This window comes from Durio zibethinus, chromosome 4, assembly GCF_047325235.1.
Source record: "Durio zibethinus cultivar Kanyao isolate XHJ-2024 chromosome 4, ASM4732523v1, whole genome shotgun sequence".
NCBI lineage: Eukaryota > Viridiplantae > Streptophyta > Magnoliopsida > Malvales > Malvaceae > Durio > Durio zibethinus.
The window spans coordinates 7925628-7940104 of NC_143165.1; the positions used below are offsets into that span (position 1 = coordinate 7925628).

At 30.4% G+C, this 14477-nt stretch overlaps 2 protein-coding genes across 5 annotated transcripts; both read left to right on the forward strand.

Annotated features, from left to right (window-relative positions):
• The first annotated feature begins 1310 nt into the window (after window positions 1-1310).
• On the forward strand, window positions 1311-10362 carry LOC111288630 (putative leucine-rich repeat receptor-like serine/threonine-protein kinase At3g14840). 4 transcript variants are annotated; one of them, XM_022879595.2, is made up of 24 exons: window positions 1311-1469; window positions 1577-1751; window positions 2132-2203; window positions 2907-2975; window positions 3312-3383; window positions 3507-3578; window positions 3885-3956; window positions 4071-4145; window positions 4262-4330; window positions 4432-4503; window positions 4602-4673; window positions 5166-5237; window positions 5648-5713; window positions 5943-5999; window positions 6141-6176; window positions 6290-6333; window positions 6677-7062; window positions 7209-7407; window positions 7526-7672; window positions 7860-7978; window positions 8076-8286; window positions 8437-8674; window positions 8881-9031; window positions 9245-10362. In XM_022879595.2, the coding sequence occupies exons 1-24, from the start codon at window positions 1376-1378 to the stop codon at window positions 9572-9574; spliced, it is 2970 nt and encodes a 989-aa protein (XP_022735330.2). In that variant the 5' UTR covers window positions 1311-1375; the 3' UTR covers window positions 9575-10362. The 4 variants fall into 4 exon arrangements, 3 of the variants coding, with proteins under 3 accessions (XP_022735330.2, XP_089615471.1, XP_089615472.1); XM_089759345.1 differs by having other exon boundaries at window positions 2132-2157; window positions 9245-9932; XR_016341469.1 differs by lacking the exon at window positions 8437-8674 and having other exon boundaries at window positions 9245-9932.
• Window positions 10363-12603: 2241 nt separating this feature from the next.
• Window positions 12604-14052, forward strand: LOC111288788 (uncharacterized). The gene is made up of 3 exons (XM_022879768.2): window positions 12604-13379; window positions 13790-13869; window positions 14000-14052. Exons 1-3 carry the CDS (start codon window positions 12658-12660, stop codon window positions 14050-14052), a joined length of 855 nt encoding a protein of 284 aa, XP_022735503.2. The 5' UTR covers window positions 12604-12657.
• Window positions 14053-14477: the final 425 nt, after the last annotated feature.

A 14477-nucleotide genomic window follows, 5' to 3' on the forward strand; every position in this document is an offset into this window, starting at 1 on the left:
AATTCGTGTATTTCTTCTTTGGCAGTTTGGGTGATTGAGGGATTCGAACATTACTTAAAAAAAAAGAACACATTAGAGTCATGTATCAATTGTTGAATCAAATGTTTTCGGTATAAACTTAACCGTTTTTTTTTTCTCTATAATTTGTCTAATACTGCAATTAATTTGGTTGTTCTTCCTTTTCATCCATCAAAATATGTAACCTTTTAGTTACAAAAATGTCTATATCTAAATTTTTTGTTGTTTTTCTCAATGAAAAACTAACAAGATAATTTTAATTCTTAAATATTTATATATATAATTAGTTTTTGTCACGTGCGTGACACATTCAGAAATTTTATTTTTAAAATTCATTTTATAATAAATAACTTTTTTGATATAATAACAATAATAATAATAATAAATACTAATAATTTAATTTTGATTTTAATATAATATAAGTAAAACTTGATAACTTTTTATATAATTTAGATGCTAATAATTTTTAATAAAATTTTGGTAATCTTCAATATAATTTTGGTAACATTCAATATAAGTATAGTAATTTATTATATAATTTTAATAATCATTGATATAATTTTGGTAATTTTTTATAATGTATTAATTAGTTAAGTTTTTTTTTTTAAATAGTTAATTTAAAGAATTTTTTTCCTATACGGGTATGTCGAATAAAATTGATCCAGACCAAGTCCAATAATGTTCCATCTTCCTCTCCATTACAATTTTGGAAAGGAAGATATTTATTCCATTGTTTTGTACAAAAAAAAAATAGTTTTGTAAAATTTGTAAATTTCATTAATATGATTTAGATATTGTCACATATATTTTTTTTCAAGTTATCACATATCCATTTATAACATGTTAAAAGAAATTAAAGAAATACATATGTCAATATTGTAACATTGTTATTCCATTATTTTGGACATGATTTTTCAAGTCTTGATCCGACTTGAAATAAATATATTTCATATTAAGGAATTAATTTTTATTTTATTTTAATTTAAAAATATATGTAAAAAATATAACAAATTAATGTTTTATAAGTTTTTACATTTCACTAACAACTATACGTACAAAACAAATGAAGGGACTATATCATTCTGTTTCCATCGTTATCTATATGGGACCTTAGGTCATTAAATCACATGCAGGATTTTTATACAACTTGCCACTATGATCATAAATGGGGACTATAAGTTTCGTTTAAAAGTCATATAAACATCCAAAAAATAATAATAATAGCATTGACTTCTCTAGACTTAAAAAGTGTTTATTGCCTATTTATAATCCAGTTTCTTCTTCTTTGCCTTGTCCCTTTTTTTCTATAATCAAGCAAGGAGCTAGTGAATTCCTCTTCATCGTACGACAGTCCAAGATGTTGTTTCCTCGACTTGTTTTTGCTTCAATATTCATTGCCTATTGCATCACAACTTTTGCATTTGGAGCAGCTACTCTTCCAAATTATGAAGGTATATAATTATCAAGACACAACTTGGCTTCATTATTTTTGTTTTCATCCATTTGAAATCTTTTTTTTGTTTTGTTATTTATAACTGTGTTTAAATTATATGTATAGTGGAAGCTTTGAAAAGTATAAGCAAGACGCTAGGGAAGAGAGATTGGAACTTTGATGTTGATCCATGCAGTCGAGAACATAGTTTGTTTATGATAGAAGACTCCAACGTTTACGATAATAATGTTACCTGTGATTGCTCCTTCTCCAGTAACACTATTTGCCATGTCATTAACATGTAAGCATCTCTCTCTTCAATTGAAAATTTTCAACCCACTTTATTATAATTCATGCTGATCACATATCCACTAACAGATTATACATATTTTGAATGATTTCATTTTTTAATTATTAGAAACGTAAAAGAATCAATAATAGACAAACTTTGTTATGTTTATAATAGATTCGTTTGTTTTTAAGGTTATTCAATATTTTTCGTTCTGATCACATACCTGCTCATGAATTATACATATATAGTTGAACATGTATATGAATGAAGCACGAATACCATCATCATTTCACCCCATCATTTGTGCCACATCATATTTTTGCACCACAAAATGTTGAATTGAAGTTAACTTCAGGTAGCTAACCTTGGTTTGGTTTCTATTGAAACAGACGGCTCAAGGGACAAAATCTGACAGGTAGTCTCCCACCAGAATTGGACAGGCTCCCTTTCCTCAAAGAAATGCATGTGCCTTCCCAAACTTCTTTCATGATTAACCTCAATCATATAAATATATATATATATATATATATGCATATATTACAACATACAAAGATACTTGATAAGATTTACCATGTGAACATTTTCTTTTTTGACCATGGACAATACCTATTATATATGATTTAAATTCAAATAACAAAATTTTCAAAAATAAAATCTTATCCAAATTATCTATGATTAATTTTTTATGATTTTTTTCTTAAAAAAAAAAAATCTCAATAAGTTGTAATAAAATATAAAACTTAAAAATTTTAATCTTATTTGATTAAAATTTCACCTAGAATATCTCTTTTTAAATTTAAAATTTTCAAATGGATATTTTTTACTTTGATAACTTTCTTTATAATCCTTTAGTCTTTTTTTTTTTTTTAATTCAAAAACACAAATATCACTTATTATAGATTTTTTTAAATTCAAAAGATATTTATAATCAATTTATTATGATTTGATATCTTAATTATAATAAATATGTATTATATATATTTTAAATATATAAGTGATTAAATAGTATTAATTTATATTTTTACACATATTTAAATAAGTAAATATATAAAAATATATATATATATATATATATTATACGGATAGCAAGCTAGTTAACTATATATAATAGTAAATTTATTTTCCTTATCATCACTAATCTAACTTTTAACTCCTTTTTTACAGTGATCTCAGTCGCAATTACCTTAGTGGCGAAATTCCTCCACGATGGGGTTCTATGCAACTGATCAACATGTATGCTTTCTATTACATATGTGCAGGCACAGCATCATGTATAATGAAAGTTAAAGGAATTCTATTAAATAAAGAATAGGGTCTATATAAATGTGTGGAGGATCAAACTTGCAGATTCATATCCATTGAATATATGTACGAAGATGGGTACTATAATAATAATAATAATTGGAGCAATATAGTTTAAGAATAGAGCATTGAAACATGGGTCACTATAATAATACTTAGTGTGCATAGTAAATTTATAAATACTTTTTAATTGTAGAATCCTTCATATGCAATATCCATGGAGTATATATATGGATTTTGGATGAATTAACATGAGTATTATTGCAGTACCCTTCTTGGAAATCGTTTAACAGGTTTAATCCCAAAAGAGTTGGCAAATATAAGCACTCTGACCAGCTTGTGAGTTGTTTTCTAGTAACTTTTATAGTATTTCTCATTTCATTATGACAATTTTATCTGGATTATATGGATATTTGTTCTGTTTTCTCTAGTGAATTAATTCTATTTATGATAAATTCGTAGAGTCCTTGAGGAAAATCTTCTTTCGGGAACTTTGCCTCCAGAGCTTGGGAATCTACGGAACCTTAAGAGAATGTGAGACTCTTTTTAAATTCTTGCATAATTTCAGTCATTATTGTTGGTATTTTTTAAATAAACGATGGTCTTTTCTTGTACGAAGATCCATAATTGCTTAGTCAACAAACACCATGGGAGATATTGTCTCAAATGTCTCGTGGTTTTATCTACAAAAGATGTTTTACAAGTATAGGATAAATCTCTACATATACCATAATGGATCTCAAAATTCATATGAGGGCATTATAGATATAATATAACATTCCTCTTGATTTTCTCTGTTATTTATTGGTTCATGACGCGTTGTTGTTGCTTGTGTTGCAGAAATCTTGGATCGAACAATTTTAGTGGAGAATTGCCTGAAACATTTGCTAGGCTCACTACATTGACAGATTTGTAAGATAATAATGTTCTTCTTATGTTATATATCAAATTTTCCTTTTATAATTTTATGTGTAAGATCGATTATTATGTGTTGTGCTAGTTATGATTATTTTGTTTTCTCAACAGTCGGATTGGTGACAACAGCTTCACAGGAAACATTCCCAACTTCATCTTCCAGAATTGGACGAAACTTAATAGACTGTGAGAACATTAATTAATATTTATGACACATTTTGAAGGGAAATTTTGATTTTGTCATTAGAAATATGAATTGTACTTTTTAAATCATATAACAAACCCAACTTTGCTAATGATAGGCACATTCAGGCTAGTGGTTTGAGTGGGCCAATTCCAGCCATTGTTTCTTCACAAAATTTAACTGACTTGTAAGCATGGATCCTTTAAATTTCATAGATTTCAGCATATGAATCAGGGATATAGTGATTCTATCCTAATGTTTGTTACTAGTTGAAATTTTTTTTTACAGGAGAATTAGTGACTTGAATGGAGCTGAAGCAACTTTTCCACGACTTAGTAATTTGCCGAATTTGGGAAGACTGTTAGTAAAACTCCCCCTGTAAAGAGGAGATTAATTCAAGTTCTGTGACTTTTTCATTTTGGAAACTTAAATGGTAGATTCTTGTGATTATATTACAGGATATTGAGGGGTTGCAATCTCATCGGAGCGCTACCTAATTCTTTTCGGGAATTGGGAAACGTACAACTCTTGTGAGTATGGACTTGTTTTTTCTCCTTAATACAAGAAAAACTCTTTCAATTTGAAGAATAGTGATGTTCTTTTATTGGAAAATTTTATGCTGTGATGACCTGAGAAATGTATAGTGATCATATTTGAACAAGTCATTCTGACTACCTATATGCAACACAATCAATGCTGCTATAGCATATTGAAAAAGTTATTTGCACATGGCTTAAATTTAATTCTTTTGCTGCCATTGTTAGTTCCTGAAAGATCAAGATCAAAGCAGTAACCTGCAATTTCCTGCAAGAATATTTGCGTGTTCATTTAAAAGGCCATCAAAAAGTTCATGTACTTTAAAATTTTAACTTGTCAAAGGATGTTATTATGTTTTTTAGCAATTCCCTTTCACTTTTTCCCCTATGCACTTGTGAATTTTTATGCATTTTTGTTAAGCTTTTTTTTTTCCTTTTCTTTTCTCTACCTTGATTATTCAAGTAATTGAGAAAATTTTCTTACAGAGATCTCAGTTTTAACAGACTCAGTGGAGTAATTCCAAGCACACTTTCTTCTCTTACGGATTTGGATCAATTGTAAGGACATGTTTTTTGGTCTAAACATTCCTTTCCTTCTTTGTTTTGTACAGTGGATTTAAGGGGATATACCCTTGATTTTGCAGTAGCTGGGGTTAGATCCCCAGCCTGAAGGAGTTCTTCCATCCCTAAAGGCCGTAGGTGAACCTTAAGTTTTCTTTACCAAAGGGCAACCACCATTTCTGAGTGGTGGACAAAGCTTAAGCTGGTTCAATGAATATAGATATCTAATTATCAACAAAGCTTTCATCAATCTAAAAACATGTTGGTCATGCTATATTGATCTTCTCTGTCAGAGGATGGATGACTTCTTTCATTATCTTCAGATTTTTCATCACAACTGATAAATCTTCCTGATAAGCTATTAACTTTACATCTAATTGCAGTAACTTCATGATTTCTTTTGTCAGGTTTTTAACCGGAAACATGTTTACTGGACTAATACCTCAATGGATACTAGAAACGAACGGAGAAATGTAAGTTTCTCTTCCAAATGTTCAATGGCATTGTATGCTCGAGGAGGTTGACCATAACACTTTCAATTAATCAAAAAGAAGTTTAATTTTTATAATCCTGCTTTACCTGTGGCTATCGCCTCAAAACAAATTTGATTGCGTGAAGGGCAAGAGATATCAGCTAATTCTACAATTGCAATTGCAATTGGATCGAAGAGAAAGTAATATTACTGAATCATTCTATGCGTAGGGATCTTTCATATAACAACTTCGCAAGCATAATACAAAGCTGTCAACAAAGTGGCGTGTAAGAATGTTGTCCTTTAAGTTTGTTTTTTTGTTTGTCAGTTCGCCTTTTTTTTTTTTTTTTGTGTTCCTGTGTTTTTCTTTGTGAGTGGATCTTTGATATATAATAGCTATGGTTTTTATAACATGTCATTGTCTGTAGGAATTTGTTTGCAAGCAGTTCAAGGATCAATAACCTGTAAGTTTTCGAACACAGTGATTAAACTTTCATTATCTTTAGAGCGACTGCCATTTTGCTGGTATAATGCTTGACCATTTTCTGGGACTTGTATTGTTTTTTTTTTTAACCAGAGGAACTGTTTCATGTTTGGGATGCCCTCGTTGTCCAGAAGAACGTATGTAGAAACTTTATATCCTTCTTAACCATCGGCTCTCATAATCATAATAGCTGGGTAATGCTTTTCCTATTTTAATATCCCACAGTACTTCTAAACAATGTTAAGCGCTTCTTATATTTTCTCCATGATGCATCAGCATTTATATACTGCATACTTCAGAATACTCTCTTTTTCTTTTAAAAATCACTGACCTTCTGCAATTGCTCTAACCTATGTTGCTATGCCAATTATTTGACTCATTTGAGATTGAAATAACTATCCATTTTTCTTCTATGTGACCATTTCACTCAGTTTGTGTTTTCCTCCAATAGTTATTGAACTGCTTTTCCTTGTACCTCAGCTTTGCACTCTCTTTATATAAACTGTGGAGGGAGAGAAGTAAAGGTTAATGGTAACACTTATGAAGCTGATATTGATAGAGCTGGGCATTCTACATTTTTCCGAAGTGCTACAAATTATTGGGCAACGAGCACCACTGGTGTTTTCTTGGATGATAATCGTGACAAGGACGACTTAGTTTTGGTCCTTTCGAACAATACACAACTTTCTAAGAATGATCGTCAACTATACACAACTGCACGCCTTTCACCTAGCTCTTTGACTTACTATGCATTCTGTCTGAAGAATCGAATATACAATGTAGGCCTCTATTTTGCAGAGATACAGTTCACTGATGATAAGTCATTTAGCAGCTTAGGGAGGCGGATATTTGATGTTTACATTCAGGTACTTTAATATACTTGTTACCAAGTTCTGATGTTATGACAACTTGCAGCATTCCCATTATGATTATGATGTTTACATAATCATAATAGTCCTTTCGAACATTTTCCCGAATGGAAAGTTCAGTTAAATGGAGTAGATAATTGCAGGGAAAGCGGGTGCTGAAGGATTTCAACATTAAGGATGAAGCGGGTGGGGTTTGCAAACCAATTTTAAAAAACTTTACAGTGTCTGTGACTGATGGTACTCTAAATATCCGTTTGCACTGGGCTGGAAAAGGCACTACTTCTATTCCCCGTAGAGGAGTTTATGGTCCTATTATATCAGCAATATCAGTTTTTGATCCTGGTAGGTGTTCAAAACCCGGAATGTTAATGGCTTTGTTACTTATGCTGAAACATACATATTCAACCAACAATGTCATCTCGTCGTGGTAAGCAACTTTTATATAATTTTCTTCAACCAGATTATAAACGTCCAAGAGAAAACGGTGGTAGTATCTCTGCAAGCATGGTAGTGGGAATTGTGGCTGGAGCAGCATTTGTTACCTTCCTAATTGTGGGTATTCTTTGGTGGAATGGCTGTTTAAGAAAGAAGAGTACTTTGCAGCGAGGTATTTGTATAGAAATCAATACATTCTGCTACATTCATAAATTTGTGGACAATGGACACCAATATAGAAAGTAATAGGGTACATAGAATCCATTCCACCATTGGGGCCTGTCTCTAGGCAACAAGAAATGCAAATATTTAGATGCTATATCATAAATGCTACTCATTTAGCTTAGCTTCTTCTGCAGATCTAAAAGGTATAGAGTTGCAGACCAGTTCTTTTACGTTGAGGCAAATTAAAGCTGCCACAAATAACTTTGATGCTGCTAATAAGATTGGTGAAGGTGGTTTTGGTCCTGTTTACAAGGTATCATGTGCAACACATTGGTTCTATACTTACTGCAGCGCTCCCCTCAGGTACATTTGTTGTTGATTGAACCAGGTAATATGTTTTTCAAATGCAGGGCATTCTGGCAGATGACACAGTAATTGCTGTTAAGCAGCTATCTGCTAAATCAAGGCAAGGAAACCGTGAGTTTGTGACTGAAATTGGCATGATTTCAGCTCTTCAACATCCTCATCTAGTAAAGCTGTATGGATGTTGCATCGAAGGAAATCAATTGCTGCTTATATATGAGTACCTGGAAAACAACAGCCTTGCTCGTGCATTGTTTGGTAGATCTCGTCCATATGGTTTACTTTAACTTCCTAGGCATGGCGTGCGACACGTACACACACCTGAACGCATGTGAATGTTTATCATTAATAAGATATCAAGAGAAGAATGCTAGTTTGTCTGAGCTTCTGTTTATTTGGTTATGAAAGGCCCAGAAGAATTTCAATTGAAATTAGACTGGCCAACAAGACGGAATATCTGCATTGGCATAGCAAGAGGTTTAGCTTATCTCCATGAAGAATCAAGGTTGAAGGTTGTCCATAGAGACATTAAGGCTACCAATGTGTTGCTTGATAAGAATCTAAACCCCAAAATATCTGACTTTGGTTTGGCCAAGCTTGATGAAGAGGATAATACCCACATCAGCACCCGAATTGCTGGAACTTAGTATGTCTATATTCAGATTGATTGTCAATGAGTTCCTTTACTTCATTTGTATGCTTTTTGTTTTCTCAAATTTTAAAGGTTGAATAATAAAAAAATTTCCCAGGAGATATATACAATATTGAAACAGAGTTAGAGAGAATTTTCAGTTTCAACCCGACTCCTGACACAAAAAATGCTGTATTTAATTAGCCTTTTTAACTTTGCAGTGGCTATATGGCCCCTGAATATGCAATGCATGGTCGTTTAAGTGACAAAGCGGATGTATATAGTTTTGGGATCGTGGCTCTTGAAATTGTTAGTGGCAGGTGCAACACTAAAGACCAGTGGAAAGAAGAATCTCTCTATCTCCTTGATCGGGTAACTGAGCTCTCATTCTATATTTCCTTGCTTAAACATGTTGATATGCTAGTAGAACAAAAGGATTGAGTTCGAATATACTGTGCTGCATAATCCTTAAATGAGGGAATGCTAACTCTTCTGAGGATGCAGTTCACTGGATATATTGACGTTTCATTCCTATATTATGGCAAATGGAGTTCATTCATTTGTCAATTTAATTTATGTTTATAGGCTCATATTCTGAAGGAGAAAGAGAGCTTGTTGGATTTAGTCGATCCAAGGATAAGCTCTGATTGCAACATAGAAGAGGTGATGGTGATGATCGATGTGGCTCTCCTATGCACTAATCCTACTGCAGCAGCTAGGCCTTCTATGTCTTCTGTGGTAAGCATGCTCGAAGGCAGGGTTGCTGTCCCTGATTTGATTTCAGATTCAAGTGTTTCTACTAAAGAATTGAATGCGGAGGCAATGAAGAAGTTTTATCAGCAAATCGAAGAAAATGATGCAGAAAACGATGCAGAAAACAGCCAGACAAAGAGTTTGTTAGGAGATGGGCCGTGAACTAATTCTTCTACATCTGCCGCTGATCTCTATCCAGTCAATTTCACTTCTGGTTATTTGCAGAATAGAGATTTCCACAAATTAAGAAAATTGTCATGATTAGCAGTCAGAATACTTCATAACTAGAATGGTACGACAAATATTTTTCTTGTGTGATGGGAATACTTTGAAGGTCCATTTGCAAAAATTATTTGATGTGATGATAACAGATAATTTCTTCTTGATTATGTTTCAAATTCAGAAAGGGTAGTAAGAAAACACAGCAACAGTATCAGAAGGATGAGGATTGCTATAAGCTATAGGACATAGCAGCTGGTCTCAACCAATTCTGGGAATTATAGTTGTTAATTTTTGCATACCAAGCATTCCTTTTTTTTTTCTTTTTTCAACTTCTTGATGCAATATTTTAAAGAATTCTATAGCAGTTTCTTGCCAATTGGGACAAAGATAAAGAAGTCTTAGAACATTTGTGAACATTAGGAGAACATCCTCCACATAAAACACCAGAAATTCTTGTCTTCCACAGGGTTTCATATTGGTATCAATGTCTCAACCTATAAAGAAAAGCCTTATGACTTTTTTTGATGCAATGAGCTAAAAATTCTATAGCAGATTTGGGCCAAGGGCTAGGAATTTCATAGTGGTTGATTTGGGCCAAGGGCTAGTGATTCCACATTGGTGATACAGATAATCTCCATTCACTAACGACCAAATTTTTTTTCTTTCATTGTAATTAACCATTGTTACATCTAGTGCAATTGTAAAAACATTGCCATCTTCTTGAGCTAATTTTAGTTCAGTTGATACATTTATCAATCCTTAAAGGTGAAATCAATATTTTATCCACGTTTACTCATACTCGAATTCCAAGATTCAATTAGCAAATTAATTTCCTACTCTAACTTTGGCTTAATAAAATTTGAATACAATAAATTCAAAATCCTAATTTAACTTTAAAGCTGAATCAAAGAACGAACTCAAACAAAAATTAAGTATGCATGAAAAGAATTGAACTAATCACAGATTTAGATAAAATCATCGTCAAATGATCTTGTACAAAATGGATTGTTACATATAGAGCAGCCAAATTTGTAAAAGTTTGGAAAAAAAAAAAGATTTTGAGCAATAGCTTAGTTGAGAAAAATAGTAAATGCAAATTTATTATAGTGTTTTTCCACTTTTCTGGCTCTAGACTCTCGTTGAATGAATTTTTAAAGGAAGACCTGCTTTGATTTGCAGCCACAACCTAAAGATAAGATTATCCTAGGTTTTCTTTGTATATTTATTTTTTAATTTAAGAAAACAAAACTTAAATTTTAAAATTTTAAAATTTTAAAATAAAAAGTATCCATCAATTAAACTAAATGTTGACAGATTTCTTTTCTTTCTTTTTTCCATGGAAAACAACCCACCAGCTATGATTGGCTTGGGTTGAAGTGTTCTTGGTTTAGATTTAATTAGTTGGCTGACTTTTGAAACCAGGAAGACTTAAAATTTCTAAAGGAAGGCTTGGGTTTTTCTTTTAAGGTAACGTTTTGTATTATTTTTAAAACTATGGTAGTGATTTAATTACTATAATAATAAAATTATTAAAATGATTAGATTATTGGTGATTTTAAAATATCATATTTGTTATAATATTATAAATCACTAGCGATATTAAACTATTTTATTTGGTGTTATATGAAAAAATAAATCATAAAATATAAAATATCTAAGATAATTTATAAAAAGCAAAAAAATTAATAGTTATTAAATTAATAATTTATAAAATAGTTAAATGTTATTTTATAAAAAATTATAAAATATAAATAAATTTTTATGAAAAATAATTTCTAAAAAAATTATTAAATAAATTCATTATTTTTATGATGAATATACATTTTATTCAATTGCAATAAAAAAACTTTTTTAAAAATAAGTTATTAGAAAAATAGATTTTTGAAAATTTTTACTAGCAAGCTTTTTAGGACAATGTTAAATACAGCTTTCGTCATGGTAAATTAATAAAAAAATAATATTGAAAATTATTTTTATGTGATGATAAAAATTTCTTATTTTTTATATTGAAAATATATCAGCCTTCAAGATAGTACTCTTGTCACCCTAAGATTTAAAATCCGTAGGATTTTTAAATTGTTTTCAAATAAGGTAATGTAATTATTATGTGCATATCATTGTAGTTTTTAGACAAATCATCCTATACCAAATATTCTCAAAGTGATTTGCATAAGATATTATAATTATGATAAAAAAAAAACTAAAATTCACGTATTCATAAAATTGAATATTATAATTTGTGTCAACAAAAAATATAAAATATATATTTTTTAAACTCATATCTAATTATTATCAAAATTTTAAATTATATCCTTTTATATTTTTTATTCATATTTTATTTGTATTGTATCATCATATTATATTTTATATTATCAAATCTATTCTTGTTGATCGAATTTTCAATGGAAGACTTGCTTTGATTTGCAACCACAAAAATGATTATTGCTCTTTGCTAAAGATAAGATTATCTTTCGACTCTTTATTTATTTAATTTTTAATTTAACAAAAACAAATTTTGAATTTTAAAATTTTAAATTAAAAAATATGCATCAATTAAACTAAATGTTGACAGATTTCTTTTCTTTCTTGTTTCTATGGAAAATCACCCACCAGCTATAATTGGCTTGTGTTGAAGTGTTTTATGGTTTGGATTTAATTCGTTGACTGTCTTTTCAAACCAGGAAAGACTTAAAATTTTCCAAGGGAAGGCTTGGGTTTCTTTTATGAAGATTTGTATAAGAAATTATAATCATGATAAAATATTAAACGTGGTCTAAAAAAGTCAGTGAATTAAACAAGTGAACTAATTATCGACCAACAAATAATTAAATAAATTTAACATAAAATTAAATTAAATTAATGCATAACGAAAACTTGACCTTGTTGCCATTATTAAATAATCACCAAATTACCAAATTGCAATATCCAAAATATCAAGTCGAATTCTACTTGACCTGTTATCACCCCTTTATTAAAGATATGATCCTAGCGTTTTTTCACTTGCTTGCCACTGAAACTTCAGCATGCTAAGGGCAAAACTTCCACTATTTTGCCTCTTGCTGGCCCTTGCTCTATCTCGACTCCCTGATGCTCGCATAGCTGCTAGATTGTTGAGCAAGGACTGTGACTCTTCTTTCTGTGGAAACGTTAACATCAGTTACCCTTTTCGACTAAACACCCAGCCTGACCGCTGTGGTTTTAGTTGGTTTGAGCTAGTGTGCGAGAATAACCGCACCATTTTCACCATGAAATATGGGAATTTCTATGTCCAAGACATCTCCTATGTTAACAGAACTATCCATCTTCTAGATGTGAGCCTTGACAACGATAACTGCTCCATTCCTCATAGCTCGTATCCTTGGTACACCCCTTCAGGAAACAGCATAGGCCTCTTTCCCGATGGAAGATATGATAGTCCAGCTGAATTTAGCGTGATGTATCTGGTAAATTGCAAGATGAAGATGATCAACTCTTCCGTTTACATCGATGCTTCTCGTTGCAGTACCAATCGCTCCAACTCTCCAACTCCACCTACTAGTTACTTTTATTTTCTGGATGAGGAAACTGCAAAGTCTGATTTCCATCAGTCATGCATAACTGAAGCCCAGGTTCCAATCATGCTTTCTCGTATCAAGGGCCTGTCTACTTCTGATATCTACAAAAAGCTGATGATGGGCATCCAACTTTCATGGTCACTCTTTGATTTTCTTGATTTTATGGTGCATTCGAAGTCGGTTGCTAAAGTGTAAGAAATTTTTAGTATTTTGAATAACACTGACAAATTTGACTTTAATACCTTACTTTCCTCTTCCACCCATATAATGGGTACTTTGCCAAATACTAGTTTTATAAATTTAGAAAAAGTAGGTTTCCATAGTTTGTTTTTATATAATATTTGTAATGGAAGTTTTTTAATTTTATAAGCGTAATTAAGAGATTGTCATTTTTTAAAATTTTTTATTTGTTATTATTCCTCAAAGGATAAGTATCACCTTTTTTTTGTAGAGTTTAGAAACTGAATAATTTTTCTTTATTTATTTCTAATTTTTTTTTTTTTTTACATTATATAATTTTAAATGTCCTCTTTGATATTTCCTGATTTTATTAAGGATTAATTAACAACGATTTTTTAATGTGCTTTGTTGAATATTTCAGATTGTTATGGTTGTTCGCGCTGTTTTTTTCAAATATTCGAAGTATCAAGGCCTTTTTTCTGCATGGCACTTTGACACAGGGTATTTTCGTTACTGCACCACTTGTTAAATTTATACTTTTCAGATTTCAATTAGTGGTACCGTATATATTTTTTGATTATTGGATTTGACTTTACCTTCCTACCTTTCAAGTAACACGGTATTTTTACAGGAATCCAGACTATCTTTGTTGCAATAACAGGTATGCTATACATTCATTATTAAATTTTCAATCATTTCAATTTTATTAATATCATATATCTATAAAATATAAATATATATTATCATTTTTTTAATAATGTTGACTTTTACTCTATTAAAAGCACAAATATTGTAATGATATTGAATGTGAATTCATTCTTGTTTCTTTCATACAAATATCATTAAAACTTTGAACATGTCAATTGAACTTTTCACTTGAAAAATTAGATAATTTAATTTTTATTTTAATTAGACTTATATTATGGTACAAAATATGATTTTCGCATCACATAAAATTACAAATACAATAGGATCAAAAACTAATTAATGTATATATTAATAAAAATAATTATATGAAATCCGTTTCTTTATTGTTATAAAAAAAATTACACATGTAGTTTATATTGATAAATAAATTCATAAAAAATAATCATAATTAAATCATTGGA

Bases quoted from the DNA above. Each gene is read 5' to 3' on its own strand.
- LOC111288630 (XM_022879595.2), top strand. From the start codon at position 1,376: ATGTTGTTTCCTCGACTTGTTTTTGCTTCAATATTCATTGCCTATTGC. The intron at 4,331-4,431 runs GTAAGCATGGAT...TTTTTTTTACAG, and splicing joins TCACAAAATTTAACTGACTT to GAGAATTAGTGACTTGAATG. The intron at 6,177-6,289 runs GTAAGTTTTCGA...TTTTTTAACCAG, and splicing joins AGTTCAAGGATCAATAACCT to AGGAACTGTTTCATGTTTGG.
- LOC111288788 (XM_022879768.2), top strand. From the start codon at position 12,658: ATGCTAAGGGCAAAACTTCCACTATTTTGCCTCTTGCTGGCCCTTGCT. The intron at 13,380-13,789 runs GTAAGAAATTTT...TGAATATTTCAG, and splicing joins TCGAAGTCGGTTGCTAAAGT to ATTGTTATGGTTGTTCGCGC. The intron at 13,870-13,999 runs GTATTTTCGTTA...GTATTTTTACAG, and splicing joins GCATGGCACTTTGACACAGG to GAATCCAGACTATCTTTGTT.